Here is a 16,351-nt window from a genome sequence, read left to right on the forward strand (position 1 = left end):
TGCTGCAACTATCGTGGTATTACGCTGGTAAACGCCGCCTACAAGGTACTCTCCCAGATCCTGTTACGCCGGTTGTCACCGATAGCACAAGGTTTCGTAGGGAATTATCAGGCGGGTTTCATGGGGGCTCGCGCAACTACGGACCAAATTTTTACTATCCGACAGATCTTGCAGAAATGTCAGGAGTACAACGTGCCCACGCATCACATCTTTATTGCTTTCAAAGCAGCGTACGATACAGTCGAGCGAGACAAGCTATGGCAGATAATGCACGAACACGGTTTTCCGGACAAACTGACGCGGCTGATCAGAGCTACATTGGATCGACTGATGTGTTTCGTACGCATCTCTGGGACACTCTCGAGTCCCTTCGAGACGCGGCGAGGGTTGAGACAAGGTGACGGCTTATCCTGCATGCTGTTCAACATCGCTCTTGAGGGAGTGATCCGACGAGCGGGCATCGAGACGAGAGGCACGATTTTTACCAAGGGTAACCAACTTCTGGGCTTTGCAGATGGTTTTGATATCATAGCCAGAAACTTTGCGACGGCGGAGACAATCTACGCTAGACTGAAAGCGGAGCCTAAAAGAATTGGGCTGAAAATAAATGCGTCGAAGACCAAATACATGAAAGGAAGAGGCTCAAAGGAAACAAATGCGCGCCTCCCACGAACGGTAACCGTTGACGGCGACGAACTAGAAGTGGAAGAGGAGTTCGTGTATTTGGGATCGCTGGTGACCACGGACAACAACACTAGTAAGGAGGTCCAGCGGCGCATCCAAGCGGGAAATCGGGCCTACTTTGCCCTTCGCGATTTGCGACTTCTGAGACGACTATGAAATTAGCGACGTGTGGCCCAAGATCGAGTTGAATGGAGACGAGTGCCTGAAACAGCACGAGCCACCCCGGCTCTATGCTGAAGAAGAAGAATTCCTTTCCCGAATTGCTTGTCAAGATATAGAGAATTCCCTGGTCTTTAGTAGCAACAAGTATTGGACTAACATCCCTTCCCATCCCACCAGGACCCGAATTCGGACGTGACCGACGTCGTTATTGATAAGCATTGAAGGACCTAATAATAACGGAGTAGCAGCACACGGGCGGTATCCTTAGCTTATTGCTTTTGCTTTAATGCCTTTAGCATTACGTACACAACATTTACTCTCAGTTTCAGCCATTCGTTGTTCAGCCTTATGAGATTTCAGCCTTTCGTTGCTAACCCCATATGTAGGTTGGCAGCCAACAGTTTGATTTTGTTTGATTGCTATGTATGTTCGGTTTGCCCCAGGTATTGGACTAACAGGACAGGTTTTCGTTACTTTCACAATTGGTGTGCTCGGTATCGATGTGACTTATACTAAACGTGTTTAAAAACGGTGTCCGTTTCTATCGTTCCTCGTTGCAGGGCCGGTCATGCTGGACGAATTCGTCGAGTGGTTAAGACATTTGCGGACACAAACGACGATCAGCTGAGGACTGTATTATTAAAACCTGATCGGTCACAAATCAACACAAAGCAAAAGACTCACAAAAACACAGCAGCACACAAAACAAGCAAACAAACATGTAAACACACACACCCTACACTTACACGTACGAACGCAAAAGCAGCTTCTTTTCAGTCTGCATCAAGTCGGACCTCAACTCACAAACAAACAAAACAAATCAACCAATAACCGATAGGAATGGAAACAATTTCTCAGTCCTTGATGACATTATGAAGAAGAAGCTCCATATGCCAAGTCTCCTAGTTTAATTATGTTTCCGACGTCATTCGACTCCGTCGTATTGTAATGCTAACAATAATAATCGAACAATACCGGTGTCCGGAGGTGCGGATGAAATTCTCTACGTGTTCTTTGTAATCCGCGCAGGACTTTCAGTTCCGCTATATGTTCGGTCGTGAGACACTGATAGCTCATTGGTTTATGCTTTAATGATTATTTGTCTCGAGGTAGACGACATTCGTTCTTTTTTTTTATTTTTTAAGATACAGCAGTTTACGATAAGCGAACCAAATAAGAAACGACAAATAGTAGTGACAGATTCCGCAAGGGACAAGCAAGCGCGCAAGTCGTCGTCAAACACACAAGCTTCCAGAGCAAAGGGGTTTTGATTTAAGCAGCAGCAAACAGGTCTACTAACCAGTGAGTCAAACGACAACATTACACAATAACATTTTCGGCAAACAGTAAAAATATCTATCACAAAATTAATGCAAAAGGAAAACACTATTAATCATTTAGGACCCCTGTTAAGGCTAAAACACAGACACAAAAAACTGTATGTTATAATCAACCGAAAAAAAACATATAATTCATTACATCAAAAAGAAGCACACGAAATAAACTTGGAGTAGGTGGACCGAAAAGCGATATACGATATTAAAAATAGTGGTATCAGACATCATACTGGGCATTGAAAGTTGAGGAAGCGTTTTTTAAACAAACTATGGAATGGATGGAACCCCAATGTATTTTAGAAGTAGGCAGCACATCGGATGACGATGATGATGATGATGATAAGATGCAGTAATCGGGCGGCTACCCAAAGCTGAATGGAATGATCAATAATAATAAAAGAAAAATGTCGATCCAATCTTCTGGTGTAACATAATTAGCCTATATATTTTCGCTCTTTCGAAAGAACTGAACTTATTTGCAATACCGGTCGGCTTTCATTTTGCTTCGTCGATCCAACAAAGCTTCATGCAGAGCTCCTTCCTCCTTAGCACGTTTCAATGTTGTTTTGTCCTCAGTGTTGACACGTAGTTTTTTGTCTTGAAACTTTTGAAACTTTTTCCTGTGAGGGGAAAAAAATACTCATTTTTAGTTCAAAGCCATCAACTTTGCAAACTACCAAAAACTTACACATAATTAATTTCCACTTGATTCAAATCGCCTTCCTCCTCAACGGCCACCTCCTTGGCTGCCTTCTGCTCCCGCACCGCACAGCTTCTTACCACGCAGATCTCATTTTCGCCCACCTTCTTCTTGATAGCAACCACCGCGTCGTCCTCGGGATCGACCGAAATAAAGCACCCATTGGCGGCAGCCAACAGTGCCATCCGGTTCCCTTCGAAAACCGGCTCGAACTGCTCCACCGACGAAACGGCATCCGACCGTCCCGTTACCATCCCATCCTTCTCCACCTTCAGATACTTGCCGTAGCCCGACTTGAACGCAACCTTCTCCTCGTTGATCAGTACGGCAGTGAATATTTCCTCCGGATCCGGTCCGTCTCCCTCGTCGTGCGGTGCTCCCAGCGTGAACAGACCATTGTCCAGTGCCCTGATGAAGGCTCGTTTGCCGAACTGAATCGCCACCGAGCCGGTTATTTCCGTCAGTTTGGTTACCTTCCACCAGCCGCCGTGCTTTTGGGCATCGGCGTCCACTTCCACACGACTGCGCTTCGAGGAACCGTCTTTGCTCTCTTTCTTGTGTTTCTTGTGCTTCCGTTTGGAGCCGCTATTAGGGAATGTTTTTGATTATAATAATGTGTTGTTTCAAGTAATTAGAAACTTACCTCGAACTTTCACCTTTAAGTACAAGTTTGCTGCTTTTTACTGCCGTGTATTCCGACATAGCTTAGTCTAAAAATTTAAGAAAGAAAAAGTGAATATTTCCGCTGCCTAAAACTTGTTTATCAACAGTTCAAAATCTGTCGTAAATTGATGAAACGGCTAAAGGTTTTCTTATCGAATACGTATATGCCAGTCTCTCTACAGACAGCTTTTAGGTAAGCAAAACAGAGCAAAACAAGCAAAATGATAAAAAAGGATTGCCATATCACTAGATGCACAAAGCAATACAAAATCATTTTCATCGTAACTAAATGGACACGTATGTAAAAGATCTGCATGTTCTTCAAACGACTTAAAATTTTATGTGAAAATCTGCGTGATGTGTTGCACAAATTTTCTATCCAAAACTATGAAAACTATATTTTGAAATTATTGACTTAACAGAAATTTATGCTAATTGATTTATGCTAACGGCAACACTGATCGTTAGATGTCATCAAACTGTTTCGTTACACGCTAAAATGGAGTTAGTTAATAATTAGAAAGAAAAATATCTGTTCGGCAGTAAGCAATTTCTTGCTTCTCTGTTACCCAAGTTACAATGAAACCTATCATGAAACTGTTTTTGTTCCAAACTTGGGTTAGTTCCAATCCGACCATAGAATAAAAAAAATTTGGGAGAATAAACAAATGTTTTCGGGTCGTCAGTGTATTGTCTATAGCGGGGTTGAAACTGCGAAAAAACATAAAGCGAACCCGTCGTCTGAAAAGTGCATCCCAAAGTGAAATTAAGTTCAATATGAGTGACAAAATAAACGTTTCAATCGCCGTTCGATTGACACTACACTTTAATGATTTCACCCGTAAATAGGCTGGATTTAGCTATAGCTAGGTTGAAACTTGTCCCTTGCCGTGTCCTATACCGATTGTTCCGTCCTGAATTTCTTTCTTCGTTATTCGTAGTACAGTCGTATTTCGGTGGTTGGGCCACCACCTCGGCCCAACTAGTGAAAGTGATTCGTTAGTTGGGCCAACTGACATAAGTGCAAGTTGTCATGAGGGGTGCATGCATCGTTTTTTGCTGGTGTTACAATTTTGTAAAACGTTGAATCGATATTGAGCTAATATCGGATTTTTTGTTTGTTTGAAACATAAAATGAGATATTTGATTTGAGAACAGGAGTAAAGTGCATATAAATATACATATATATTATTGAGTTGAATATATTGCTACGTCAGATATGTAAACAATAGTCCTGTACTCTAGCTGCGAAGTCTGCCGTATAAAAAACTACGTTTTCAAAAAGAGCCAAGTAAGTTGATGTATTAAAGTGAATTTGCATCTAGATTTGCATAGCCGTTTAGACTTAGCCGAGTCCGAGTCCGAGTTGGTTGAGAACAATGTATCGGAAGCTACGCGACTTGATTTTTTTAACAAAGTTAATCGAAGTTTGGTGAAGCGAAACGGGTACCTTCATTTCGGAGAAAGAAAACCGAAAAAACCTCCAACGCGTGAGTAACAAAAGTCATGATCGACAAATTGGGGTGACAATCCTCTAACCTCCAAATTTTATCACCAGTGAGATTCGTAAACCGATCTGAGAGGAGATTGCGGATGACGAATTCTCCTTCACGTTTGTGCATCGATAACAGGAGCGGAAAATCGAAATAATCAGCGAGATACATACAAAGATCAACCGTGCGGACGCTACGTCACACGTGGCAGAGGAAGATTACATACCGATTCGCTAACGTGTGAGTAAAAATACCCGATTGACGAACGGTACGATTATGTTTAACCGTTATGTGTGCGACAAAAAAAAACACCTTTAGCAGGGCGACAAGGGTACCCGGGTACCCAAAATTGATATTGTCATAACATCAACAATTTTAAACCGATTTTGATGAAATAAGTGTCATCTGATTCGTTAATTTATCTAGTTTTGAATTATTTGGCCATTTGGCCATTAAAAGACATACGGGGCTCAAAATTCCGGAATTCCGACAGAGTGTCCGCTGTGAGGTAGAGAACTGATTGTATTGCTCGAAAATCAGTCACGCGGATATAAAAACTCTAAAAATTCATACAATGAACTATTTCATATAACGAGATGAATCAGGTTGGCCATTCCGGAGTAGGTTCCTGTGGGGTCATGGGTGGCCAGTCTAGGATTGGAGGTAAAACCTAGCAATATGGGTATCAAAGTTCTTGGAATTAGTTCGGTAGGTGATATTTTTTACATTTCGATGTATTTTGATTGGTTATTTCGAAAATGGTTTCTACGGGATCTCAGATGATACCGCAGGATTCAAGATAATACTTAGCATTATCAGAACAGTTCAAAAGTAGAACCATCCGTTATACATTTGGAACCAGTTCCAAAATTATTAATCAGTACTAAACTGGCCATATCAGTTCAAAACATCTAAAAGATCCGCTAAACCAATCCTAATATTGGATTAGGCACCTAACTGATCATCTGTAACCCTACAGGAACCCAATTCTGGAATGGCCAATGCGATCTAAAGTAACCAATTTATATAATAAGATGAAAAAAGGGTCCACAATGTCAAGTTCAAAGCTAATAGCTTTGCTGAAAGCTGATATTCTTTCAAAACAAGCGGCTTCCCACGTTTTACCGGACGTTGCTCCGGAATTACCGATTCCCGGGAACTACATGTCATTTGATGGCCAAATGCTTTGTCTAATCAAAACTAGATAAATGTACGAATCAAATGCCACTGACTTCATCCAAATCGGTTCAAGATAGCCAAAGTTATGTACATAGCAAATCATGGGTACCCGGGAACCCTTGTCGCCCTCCTACGTAATAAAAAAATTCAAGTGCCTCTCATTGCTAATCCCCTTTATGGATATGCACCAAAAAACCCTCAATTACTTAAGATCAACGAGTTTTACGATGTCGCTGAATTTCAATGACGTATGTTTTAAATTGAATGAGTTATAACAATTTTAAAACTGAAAAGGTACCCGGGTACCCTGTTGCACACATAACGGTTAAGTTCCAAATGATTTACAGCAGAGAAACACGAAGATAAAGCGTGCAAACGCGTGGTCTTCGCACGTAGCAAGCGCGGGATTTTATTCAAGTACGGTACCGAGAAAACGACCAAAAGAAACCTTCCAACGAGAAGTATGTCATCATTGCTACCTCTGCAATATAGTTGCTAACAGCTGGAACATGATTCCAGGGTTTTTTGCCGTACTTGTTAACCTACGTATAGCGCATCGGATTCTCTCAACCGTGTAGGGGCGACAGCGATAACGGTTGGCTCGAGTAAACGCACTCGGCAGCATTAGATATTCACGACTCAGTCGATACACACCCAGGCTGGCCTCGGACGTTTGAGACGAGCATCGAGATATAGGAAGAAGAACGTCGTCCCTATTCGGGCGTCTATAATCGTCGACGCAAAGCCAAGACGCTTCATAATATCGACGTGCGAACTCGTACAGGGCAATACTGCGAGATGCTCGGAGTGATTGTCCGCTGCTAGCCAGCGAGCCCGAGGAGAAAGATCGGATTGAATGCTGTTTCGGTGCGAGTCGTATCGAATACTCGGCGTCGGATAAATAAAGCCGAGTTCGACAGTTTGTGAGGCGAATGGCAAAAGTGACAGCAGCGAACGGGAAAACGGTGGGCCCATCGTCGTGAGTACTCTAGAAAATAAGACATGTAAAAGTGAAGCGATAGAAGATAGGCAGGGAGAGATAGGAAACCAAGAATGCATCCTATGCAATAAAGTTCATAATGTTTAATTCTATTGGCGTTTATTTAGATTCAGTTCATATTTGTTGATGACTTGAAGGACAACTTGCAACAATGTGTAATAAAGTGGATCTAATAATAATTTCATAGTGTTGTTTATGTTATTGGTTGTCCTCAGGCGTTTCTTATTCCACCTCTCTTAGCGATGCTGCGGATATGTTTGCACAGCGCTTATTCGACATGCATTCTCTTGAATGCTTTTAAGCGACCAATATTCCACACTTGTCCTTAGCGGTGCTGCTGATACATTTGTACAACGTTCAGTCAACTCTTGTTCCACACTTCCATAACAACTATAGAGACTAACATCTACACTGTTAGTTAGAAGCTAAAAAAAATATGGGTTATGACGTTTACACAACATATATTTCAGCAAATTAGTTTATTCAGCACCGGATGCCACTACACAACTCTTATTCCACATCCGGTCTTTTAAGTGCTGACGTTTTGTTCCTTGGGAGAAACAAGCCGTAGACAACGCGACAGATTTTGCACCCAATTGATGTGCGCTATCATGGACGATACATGCTCTGCTGGTGTTCGAAAGGATTAGAGAATGGCGGCCCAGGACCAACAGTACCGGAGAACCATAATTCGTACGGCGATAACGGACCGTCATCACTAAAAGTAAAGTAAGTAACAAACTAATAATTTGTTTGAATTGACAAGTGAAATTGAACTAAATTTCCACATTGCAAATGCGAATTCCATATTTTATTGTTAAAATAATAACTTAGCATCATCATGGTTGTTTGTTTTCGGGTGAACTGTACAAAATTTAGATTTATTAAAAATTTTATTGCGAAAAATCAACCAAATTATAAACCTCGGTTTTAAAAAAATAGTATGTTTTTGATCCATTATTGACTTCGTTGTATTTAGCGTGCACTTTCTTTTTCTACCTGCTGCGATTTCTACTGAAAGTGTTTACTGATTAGTAGATCCATTTGCTTTGCTTGCTTCGCAGTAGTTTTCGTTCGCGAACTTTGAGCAGTTAGCTTGTACATCGCGAGAAAAAACTTTCTTCCAGTCCAGTACAGTGAATCCTTTCAGGTTAATCAACGCTTACTGCTGTGTGCGTGGAGGATGGCGGCTTCGCGAGTATACCAGGGAATAATAACCACTGCCGACAAGTTCGTCCCGAACGCACTGAGACCACTGTGGAATCATGCTGCTGGTGAGTGTTCAAACGCAATTTTTAGAGGTCAAGTTAATTGGTTGACCATGAAAGCGCAAATTCGTGTGGACTAAATTAGTCCACAACGAAATCGAATTATATAACGCAGGTCGTAAATCATGCGATTAGCATTTTACCCGTAGAATTGTGATTATGCAACTTATCAAACTATCCTTTCGATCAAACTGAACAGGACCGAAAACGATTTTCTTCTGGGCTCCGGTGTTCAAATGGGTGAGTGTGGCACGCTCGATTAGAGTCGATTATTTTGAGAATAAAAATTGTTCACTTTTAGGGACTGGTCGTTGCTGGATTGAGTGACCTGCGACGTCCGGCGGATCAGTTGTCAGTGTCACAGTCGGCCTCGCTGGCAGCAACCGGTATAATTTGGTCACGCTACTCGCTTGTGATCATTCCCAAGAACTATGGACTGTTCTCGGTGAATCTTTTCGTCGGTCTAACTCAGCTGGCACAGCTGTACCGTGCCTGGGATCATTCGCGAAAGCATCCAGCACCCAAGGAGCAGTGATAAAGCGAGTATACTGGACGAGCGTTGTACAATCAACACTTTTGAACTGCACAAAGGCGAAACGGGAAACTTCTACTGCGCAAAGCGTACCTAAATAGACCTACATCATACGGGTCGTTAATGTCGTTAGTGATTGTAGCTTGGAGCTGGTTTTAGGTAACATAACTGTGAATATCGGATTGTTGCTGTTGTATAAAGTTGTTCGAGGGAAATATATGTTTCTACATCGCTGTTGCTAAAATAATCTTTTTTTTTGGTTTGTGGAAAGGTGATTTCGTCGAATAATTCAAACTCATTTTTAAGTGGTCAATCATTATTAGTTCTTCATATCTCAGTCAACAGAGAAACAAGTTTGTGTTGTTTTGTGGAAAGTGTGTTAGCCTACTTTGTTTTAGGTTCAAGAAAGACGCCATTCTTCAAACATTAACGGTTAGGGCTGGGAACTATCTCTAAAAGTAGCATTACGCGTTATTCCAGCTGATAAACATTAGTATATTATTACTAATAGCTCTCTCGTTCTTATCGACGGGTTTCTCATTTTAATATTATTTAGTTTTACTGATAACCAAAACTGACAGTTACTGATAACTTCCTAATCACATTCACCGGCGTAATTAAACGGTCATTGAACGATAATGATTCGAAAACGTTCGGATAAAATACAACAGGTACCCTAATTTTTTTCAATTGAGTTTAAGCAACGGTAATTACAGCTTGGTCATAAAGCATTTAAGATTCATGACATTTTCCTGATTTGTCTACATTACGTGTCGAATTTTAAGCGCATGGATCGGTTAGTCGAACGACAGTGGGTAAGTATTCTCCTTTGGATGATATTTTCCATTCCGCCACCAAATCAATAAAATCTGTCGGAATACAGAACGAAGCTGTCTGTTTGTTTGTCTGACATTTGCATATTTACATCACGTGGCACAGTGTGAGACTCTAATCCACTCAAAACCTCACGGGCGCCTAACCCAATCCCCGCCAGAACTAGCGCGCTAAGTATAACTTTCTTCTACCTCTCCGAATTCTGGACAGGCAGGTGTGGCTGTGTGTCCGAAACGTTGCAGGTATTGCCTGAAACAACCGTGCCCCAACAGAAACTACGTCAAGGGGAAGCTGACTTGCCCTTGCTTCCTGTTCAACCAGGTCGAAAAAATCGGTATTAGGTTACACATCCATCTATCTTTCTCGACTCTGATTCAATCCTGCTATCGTTTAACCAACGGTTCCTCTTTCACCAGCTTCGTGTCTTCGTTTGTTGCATTCGTTATCTTCCTCCAGAACGATGTAGATGGGAAGCATTCCGGCGATAACACATACTGCCTCCGATGATATGGTTCTGTACGCACTGGCACTCCCACGGCCATAAGCTGGAAGGTACTATTTAACCTTGCGCGCTTCCGCTTGGTTCGCAGCCCTGCGAACTAGGCTGGGGCTCCGCTAGGTAGTAATCGCCATTTGCTGCTGCTGGGTCCGTACCTATTTGGCATAATTCTGGCTAATTTCTGGTTAAATTCTGGACTTTGCTACCTTCTCACAAGTGCAGTCGACGTGGCCGTTGAAGATAAACCTATCATCAATCATTACTCCAAGATGCTTAAGCATACGCGTTGATGTAATTACGTGCTCTCCGATAATGATTTCTGCCCACTTTACGGCTTTACAATTATTTGGCGATGGCCTCCTAGCTGGCACTGTTAAAAGCGTTTTTTTTTATGTCCTCTACGTTTTTGTTTGGAGGACTTTGCGGCTCACCGGCTACTGTACGGATAGCATCCACAGTAGACTTATCTTTCCGGAACCCGAACTGCATGTTCGACAGACCGTATTCCCCTTCCATGACCTCGTCAGTCTGTTTAGGATAATCTTCTCTAGGAGTTTCCCGCATCATGAATTCAGCAGACGTATCGACCGGTGTATGACGCTGGATCCCCTGCAGGCTTTCCTGGCTTTGGCAGTAGCACTAGCTTCGGGAGCTTGCATTGGTCTGTCTGTTTTTTTACGTGAGGAAACGTTCAATGCCAGGCACACTAATGATGTATTGCCACATTACGTGGCATAGTGTGGGACTCTAACCCATTAAAACCCTCACGGGCGTCTGACCTTAACCCCCGGAAGTACCGTTAAGTATTACTTCGGCGGGAGGCTGTGTCTGTACACCCCGATCCGGAGATGACGACTGTCATAACGTCTACTTCTTCACATTCACCCTCGCAGGGTTCTGCTATTCTTGTTGCTACTACGTGCTTTTTCACCGACCACTTTCCTTGCACCTGTCGAGACGTGTACCGATCCAAAGATGGCGACCGTCATGACTTCCATTCTCTCACGGCCGTCCTCGTAGTGTTTCTGTCCAAGCTTGGTTTGCTCCGTCACGCTCGTCACTGCCTCGATGCGTCTGTTAAGATTGTCTGCTAATCGGGATTGGTGGCTCTTACAGCCATGAGTCGGAAGGTATTATTCAGTTTCACGCGATTCCACTTCGATCGTAGTATGCGATCCAGGCTGGACCTCCATACCGCAGTATCGATGATGGCACACTAGTTTTTTACGTCCATCATTACAACGGCGCAAAAACGATCTCCTTTTCGCCTCTGTTTGGACGACTTCTCGGCTCGCTCGATCACTGTCCGAATTGCATCCTTCAGTATGCCTTGTAAGTCTATTCAGGATTATCCTTTCCAGGAGTTTTCCGCTTGTATCCAGTAGACATAATCGGTCTGTATGACGCTGGATTCCACGCAGGCTTTCCTGGCTCCGGCAACAGCACTAGCTTCTGGATCTTCCATCTGTCCGGGAAGTTACCATTTTCTAAGCATTTCTGCAGCACGGTCCTGAACAAATCCGGGAACGGTCGTATTGTTGTCTTAAGAGCCACGTTAGGAAACCCATCAGGACCAGGGGCCTTCTTCATATCTAGCTGTCTTGTCACTGCCATTAATTTCATCGATGGAGACTTGCAGACCATCAGCGCTAGCCATCTCTTCTGGGCCGTACGGTATTGTTGGTCACATCGTAGGGCAGTGCGTTGGAAACAGTCCCTCCACGATAGCCTTCAGCTTATTCGGACACAACTCCCTAGTTGTCACAGGACCTTTTACTTTCGCCATAACGATTCGGTATGCGTCACCCTAGGGGTTGGTGTCAGCTTCTTGGCACAGCTCCTTGAAGCAGTTGCGTTTACTTTATTTTATCTCCCGTTCTAATGCAACCCTGGCCACTCTAAATGCCGCGCTACGCTCTTCCCGATCTGCTACAGTTCTGGCTCTTTGGATGTGTCTTCTGGGACAACTAGCACGATGGTTGCTAATTGCTACATTCCTCCAATAAGCCGGTGACCGCTCTTTTCTTGGTTCCTGTTTTCTGGGCATGGTAGCATCACATGCCCTAACCAATATATCCGTCAACTCGTTCTCATTCACGATCGATCTTCCACCGTCAACCCGGAGTGCCTTGACGAAAAGATCTCTGTCAAAGGCCGTAGTCTCCCACTTCCGCTCGTAGGTTCTAGCTGTCTATCTTATCGCCGGATTTCGCCGGCCGATACTTAATATTTAAAACCAATATTTAAAAACAAGCATTTAGACTTATTTTCGTTTTTCTAATCCATTCTGTTTACGTAAAAATTGTGATTTTGGTAAGTAAAACGGTAATTTTTACTTCAATATTCAATACGGTCTAGCAAAAAAGGGCCGACCTGGACCGATGAGATCTCAATTAATTTCGGAGGTCAATAGATTACTAAACATTTATACTAAATTTGGTTTGCTGCTTTTGAGCAGTTTTTACGTTATTGACATTTTTTTTCCATGTGTGGACTCATTACTGCGACCAGTATAGTTGATCTATTGTAATATCGCCCGGGTGTTTGCTGTATGACCTGCACTGCATTTCTTTTTGCTATAATCGCTATTGAGTGAGCGATATGCTTATTAAATTTTATGCGTGCTTGCGTGTATTGGGGTTTACCCTTCCTTCAAAGCTTAATCTACTTTACCCACTTATTCCTCGCTGCCAGCACTATCCCATATTATAGCCGTCCCTGGCGAGGACTCATTCGTACCTCTGACCAGTACACTTAACTATAGGAGGGACATTTGCACTGTCAAGAGGCTTCAGAGGGTAAATATAGAATTCAGCACGAAGGAAGGGTAAATGGAGGGGCCTGAGAATAAACCCATGCTAAAGTCACTTGACATCGAATGGCTTGATTCTACTAAGATTCGAACCCACGACCACTCGCTTGTCAAAGCAGACTCGGTAACCTTGCGGCTACGGAGTCCCCCATACATTACATTTCATTATTGACATTTGAAAAAACCATATTTTTTTTAGAAAAAATACCTGTAGCTTCGGAACCGAAGGAGATAGCAACTTGATTCCTTCAAACAAAATGTGCGTTTTCCATGCGTGTGAAAGTGCTCAGAAGGCTTGACTTTTGAGAAATAAATACGAAAGAAGATATAAAGAAAAAACGGATTTTTAGATTCACTCCAACCCATCAACCATAAGAGATAGAACTTTAATTTCTTTGGCAAAATTACTTAAAATTTGATGTTCTTTAACTTTGTTGAACATTTTATTCAGCTAACTTAAGCCATAAATAAGTTTATATTTTGCACTCGCTTACTATGATGGTCACCCTAATGTCATATACACTAAAAAATGCGGAAGTTAAAATAACAAATTTACTCCGAACATACTATATACCTAGGACTAACGGTTTTAGCGTAATTACTTTTGTCCACCTAGATTTGGGCTTCATCCCACGGTGCGGCGTCGCACAACGGCTCCGTTGTCGACTGCCACAAAAGCCTTCCGTCGTGTGGTCATTTCTCTCTGAATTTTTGCAGAGCATACACCTCGGTGGCTTTGCGCAGTCGCTTGCAAAATGGTCATTCTCGCCGCATTTCCGACACGATCTGGATCTATCCGGACCTTCACAATTACGCGCCTGATGGCCGAAGCCCCAGCACCTGAAACAACGTTCCATTTCCTTGGTCACACGAGGCATGGGTTTCAGAACACACACTGACCACCCAACTTTAATTTTACCCTTCATCAGTAGCTTGGGCACTGCTACCGCTGAGTGACGAATCGTCGCCGTCTACGTTCCCCCATATGCCTTCCTGAGCCGTATTACCATACGTCGCCCAATTCGCACTGCACCTTCAACGTATTCCTTAACTCCTGTTCTGTCGCGATCTCGTCCAGGTGCCTGCACTCGATCACGGTTTCTTGGGAAAGCGCTTTCACGTTCGCTTCATCTTCAAGTGCTTTGGCAACAAGATCCTTGAAAGCCGCGCTCTTAACTGATGGATACTTTTTCAGCTCAAAAAGCATCTCTTCCTTTTGAGTTCGCCTGGTTCTTACCACTTTCTCTCCGAGTTCCTTCAACTCCGGGGCTTCTCTGACGTTTCGGAGGAACGCTGCGTACAATACGTTGCGTTCGCTTCGACAACCAGCGCATCACCCTTAATCCTTTCCCGCCGAGGCCTCGCGAGGCCTAGGTTTCTTCTGATCGCCATTCCCCACTCCATTTTGTTTCTGCTTCGTATTCTTCTGGCTTGCGACGGTACGTCAGCCACTACATTCGCCTTGGTCCAGATTGTCTCCCTCTTCGTTCTTAGCAGGGATGCCAGGTGATTTTTTGAAAAGTCGTCACGAATCAAGGAAAAATGTCTTCATTTGTCTTCCTTCGGCTTTCCGCCCATTTAAACTGCATGGTGAAGACATGTGAAGACATGTCTTCAAGTGAAGACATTTCACTTTTTTGTAACAAAAATGTCTTCAAAAGGAAGACATGTTTTCACTTCTGGCATCTCTGGTTCTTAGTTTTCTTTTGCTCCTCTACCTCACCAGGCGTTTTCCTTTTTCTTTTGTCCGTGCGAGAATTCACTACTGGAGGTCTTTTCTTTCCTCCTGTGGCGTACAGCCGTTGCTGTTTTTGTTTTGGGGTGTATTCATACTCTTGGGCAGAGCTGCCATAAATACAGATATTTGTGCATGCATAAATTTGGGACCCTACCATTTTCTCCGGATTATTTTATTTTCTCGATCTAATCTTTTAAATAACATAAATAGTTTATGAAGTACTTTAAAATTCAGGAACATTAGTAGAGCCAGAAATCACAGCAAGTGAAATAATTGATGGGTCCCAAATTTATGCATGCACAAATATCTGTATTTTTGGCAGCTCTGCTCTTGGGTCTCTCCAGTATAATCAATATATATAGAATGCCAGTGTCGCTGGTGTTTCATGGATATTTTGGTGGCAAACATGTTGCTGGTTCGTGTCTTGGATACGGGAACTACATTGTCAAATTGCCCAATAGAAACATTTCCTGTCGACGAAATACCCCAAAACGACCAAATCGGGTGATTTATCCTACGTGATTTACGGAAAAGCAGAAGGATTTTTTATTGGGTTGCCTTTTTAGTTTGACAATCAGATTCCCGTTTCGAATCGATCACTCACACATATGCGCATACAGTGTAAATACGTAATTTTCAAATGTGTGATGTTTACCACGAGCACTGCAGCGACACTGGCATTCTATATATATATATATATTGATTCTACTGTCTCTCCTTCGTGCCGCTATCTCCATCTTCATTGTGTTGGTTGGTTGAATTGATAATTTCTGTTGGGTCCCAACTCTAGGCCGCTAACTCCGCTCGTATTTGTGCAGTCGCCTTTACGATCCCATGGTGATCTATGCAAGCAGGGCGGCCATGGCTAATGACACTCCCCCTTATCCTTCATGGGGATAGGGATGTCAGCACCCGATCAGCGTAAGACAGGAATATATCATCTGAGCCTACACCACCGCAGTATGACGTGAGTGACGAGCTTTGAACGTACCTAGAGACCAGCCACGGTTTTAACGGGACGGAAGGCAGCTGTACCATTAGCCTACTCGTCGTTTCGGGAAGGTATCACCCTTCCTTACCTAAGGTAGCAGAATAGCACAGCCGTCAGCCCTATAGCGTCTAATTCGCTCGTTTTCCTGTCATTCCAGTATACCATAATTAGGATCTTCCTGGAACCAAGTCAAACTTGTCCGGATTTAAAAACATCTCACAACATGCTTAAATGCACTACCTAATTTTTGCTAATCTGAAGAAAGTCGCAGGGAAAAGACACTTTTTGACACTAACGTTACGTTTGAATTTATTTAAGTTATTTTGCGCAGCCTACTTACCTGTTAACCACCGAATAATTTTGAACGATATTAGATTATTATAGCTAACTTTGCATATATCTAACATCGTTCAAGTAGGTTCACCTCATAAATTCCAAATATTGTTACTTAATATGGAT

The 16,351-nt window shown here is 42.9% G+C and overlaps 3 protein-coding genes across 3 annotated transcripts in view; 2 read left to right on the forward strand and 1 right to left on the reverse strand.

Moving 5' to 3' along the window:
- The window catches only part of LOC128741109 (DCN1-like protein 4), a 43,160-nt gene extending 40,557 nt beyond the window's left edge, over positions 1 to 2,603 (forward strand). The window contains exon 6 of the mRNA XM_053836684.1: positions 1,407 to 2,603. Coding sequence (XP_053692659.1) covers positions 1,407 to 1,474 — 68 coding nt within the window. The 3' untranslated portion in view covers positions 1,475 to 2,603. The remainder of the gene's footprint in view (positions 1 to 1,406) is intronic.
- A 6-nt stretch (positions 2,604 to 2,609) lies between these two features.
- On the reverse strand, positions 2,610 to 3,901 carry LOC128741108 (protein FRG1 homolog). Its single transcript, XM_053836683.1, has 3 exons — positions 3,527 to 3,901; positions 2,872 to 3,468; positions 2,610 to 2,803 (listed from the first exon to the last, which is right to left on the reverse strand). The coding sequence occupies exons 1-3, from the start codon at positions 3,583 to 3,585 to the stop codon at positions 2,656 to 2,658; spliced, it is 804 nt and encodes a 267-aa protein (XP_053692658.1). The 5' UTR covers positions 3,586 to 3,901; the 3' UTR covers positions 2,610 to 2,655.
- Positions 3,902 to 8,265: 4,364 nt separating this feature from the next.
- On the forward strand, positions 8,266 to 9,254 carry LOC128742663 (mitochondrial pyruvate carrier 2-like). Its single transcript, XM_053839090.1, has 3 exons — positions 8,266 to 8,492; positions 8,686 to 8,726; positions 8,788 to 9,254. Exons 1-3 carry the CDS (start codon positions 8,402 to 8,404, stop codon positions 9,019 to 9,021), a joined length of 366 nt encoding a protein of 121 aa, XP_053695065.1. The 5' UTR covers positions 8,266 to 8,401; the 3' UTR covers positions 9,022 to 9,254.
- The last annotated feature ends 7,097 nt before the right edge of the window (positions 9,255 to 16,351 follow it).

Source organism: Sabethes cyaneus, chromosome 3, assembly GCF_943734655.1.
Source record: "Sabethes cyaneus chromosome 3, idSabCyanKW18_F2, whole genome shotgun sequence".
Classification (NCBI taxonomy): domain Eukaryota; kingdom Metazoa; phylum Arthropoda; class Insecta; order Diptera; family Culicidae; genus Sabethes; species Sabethes cyaneus.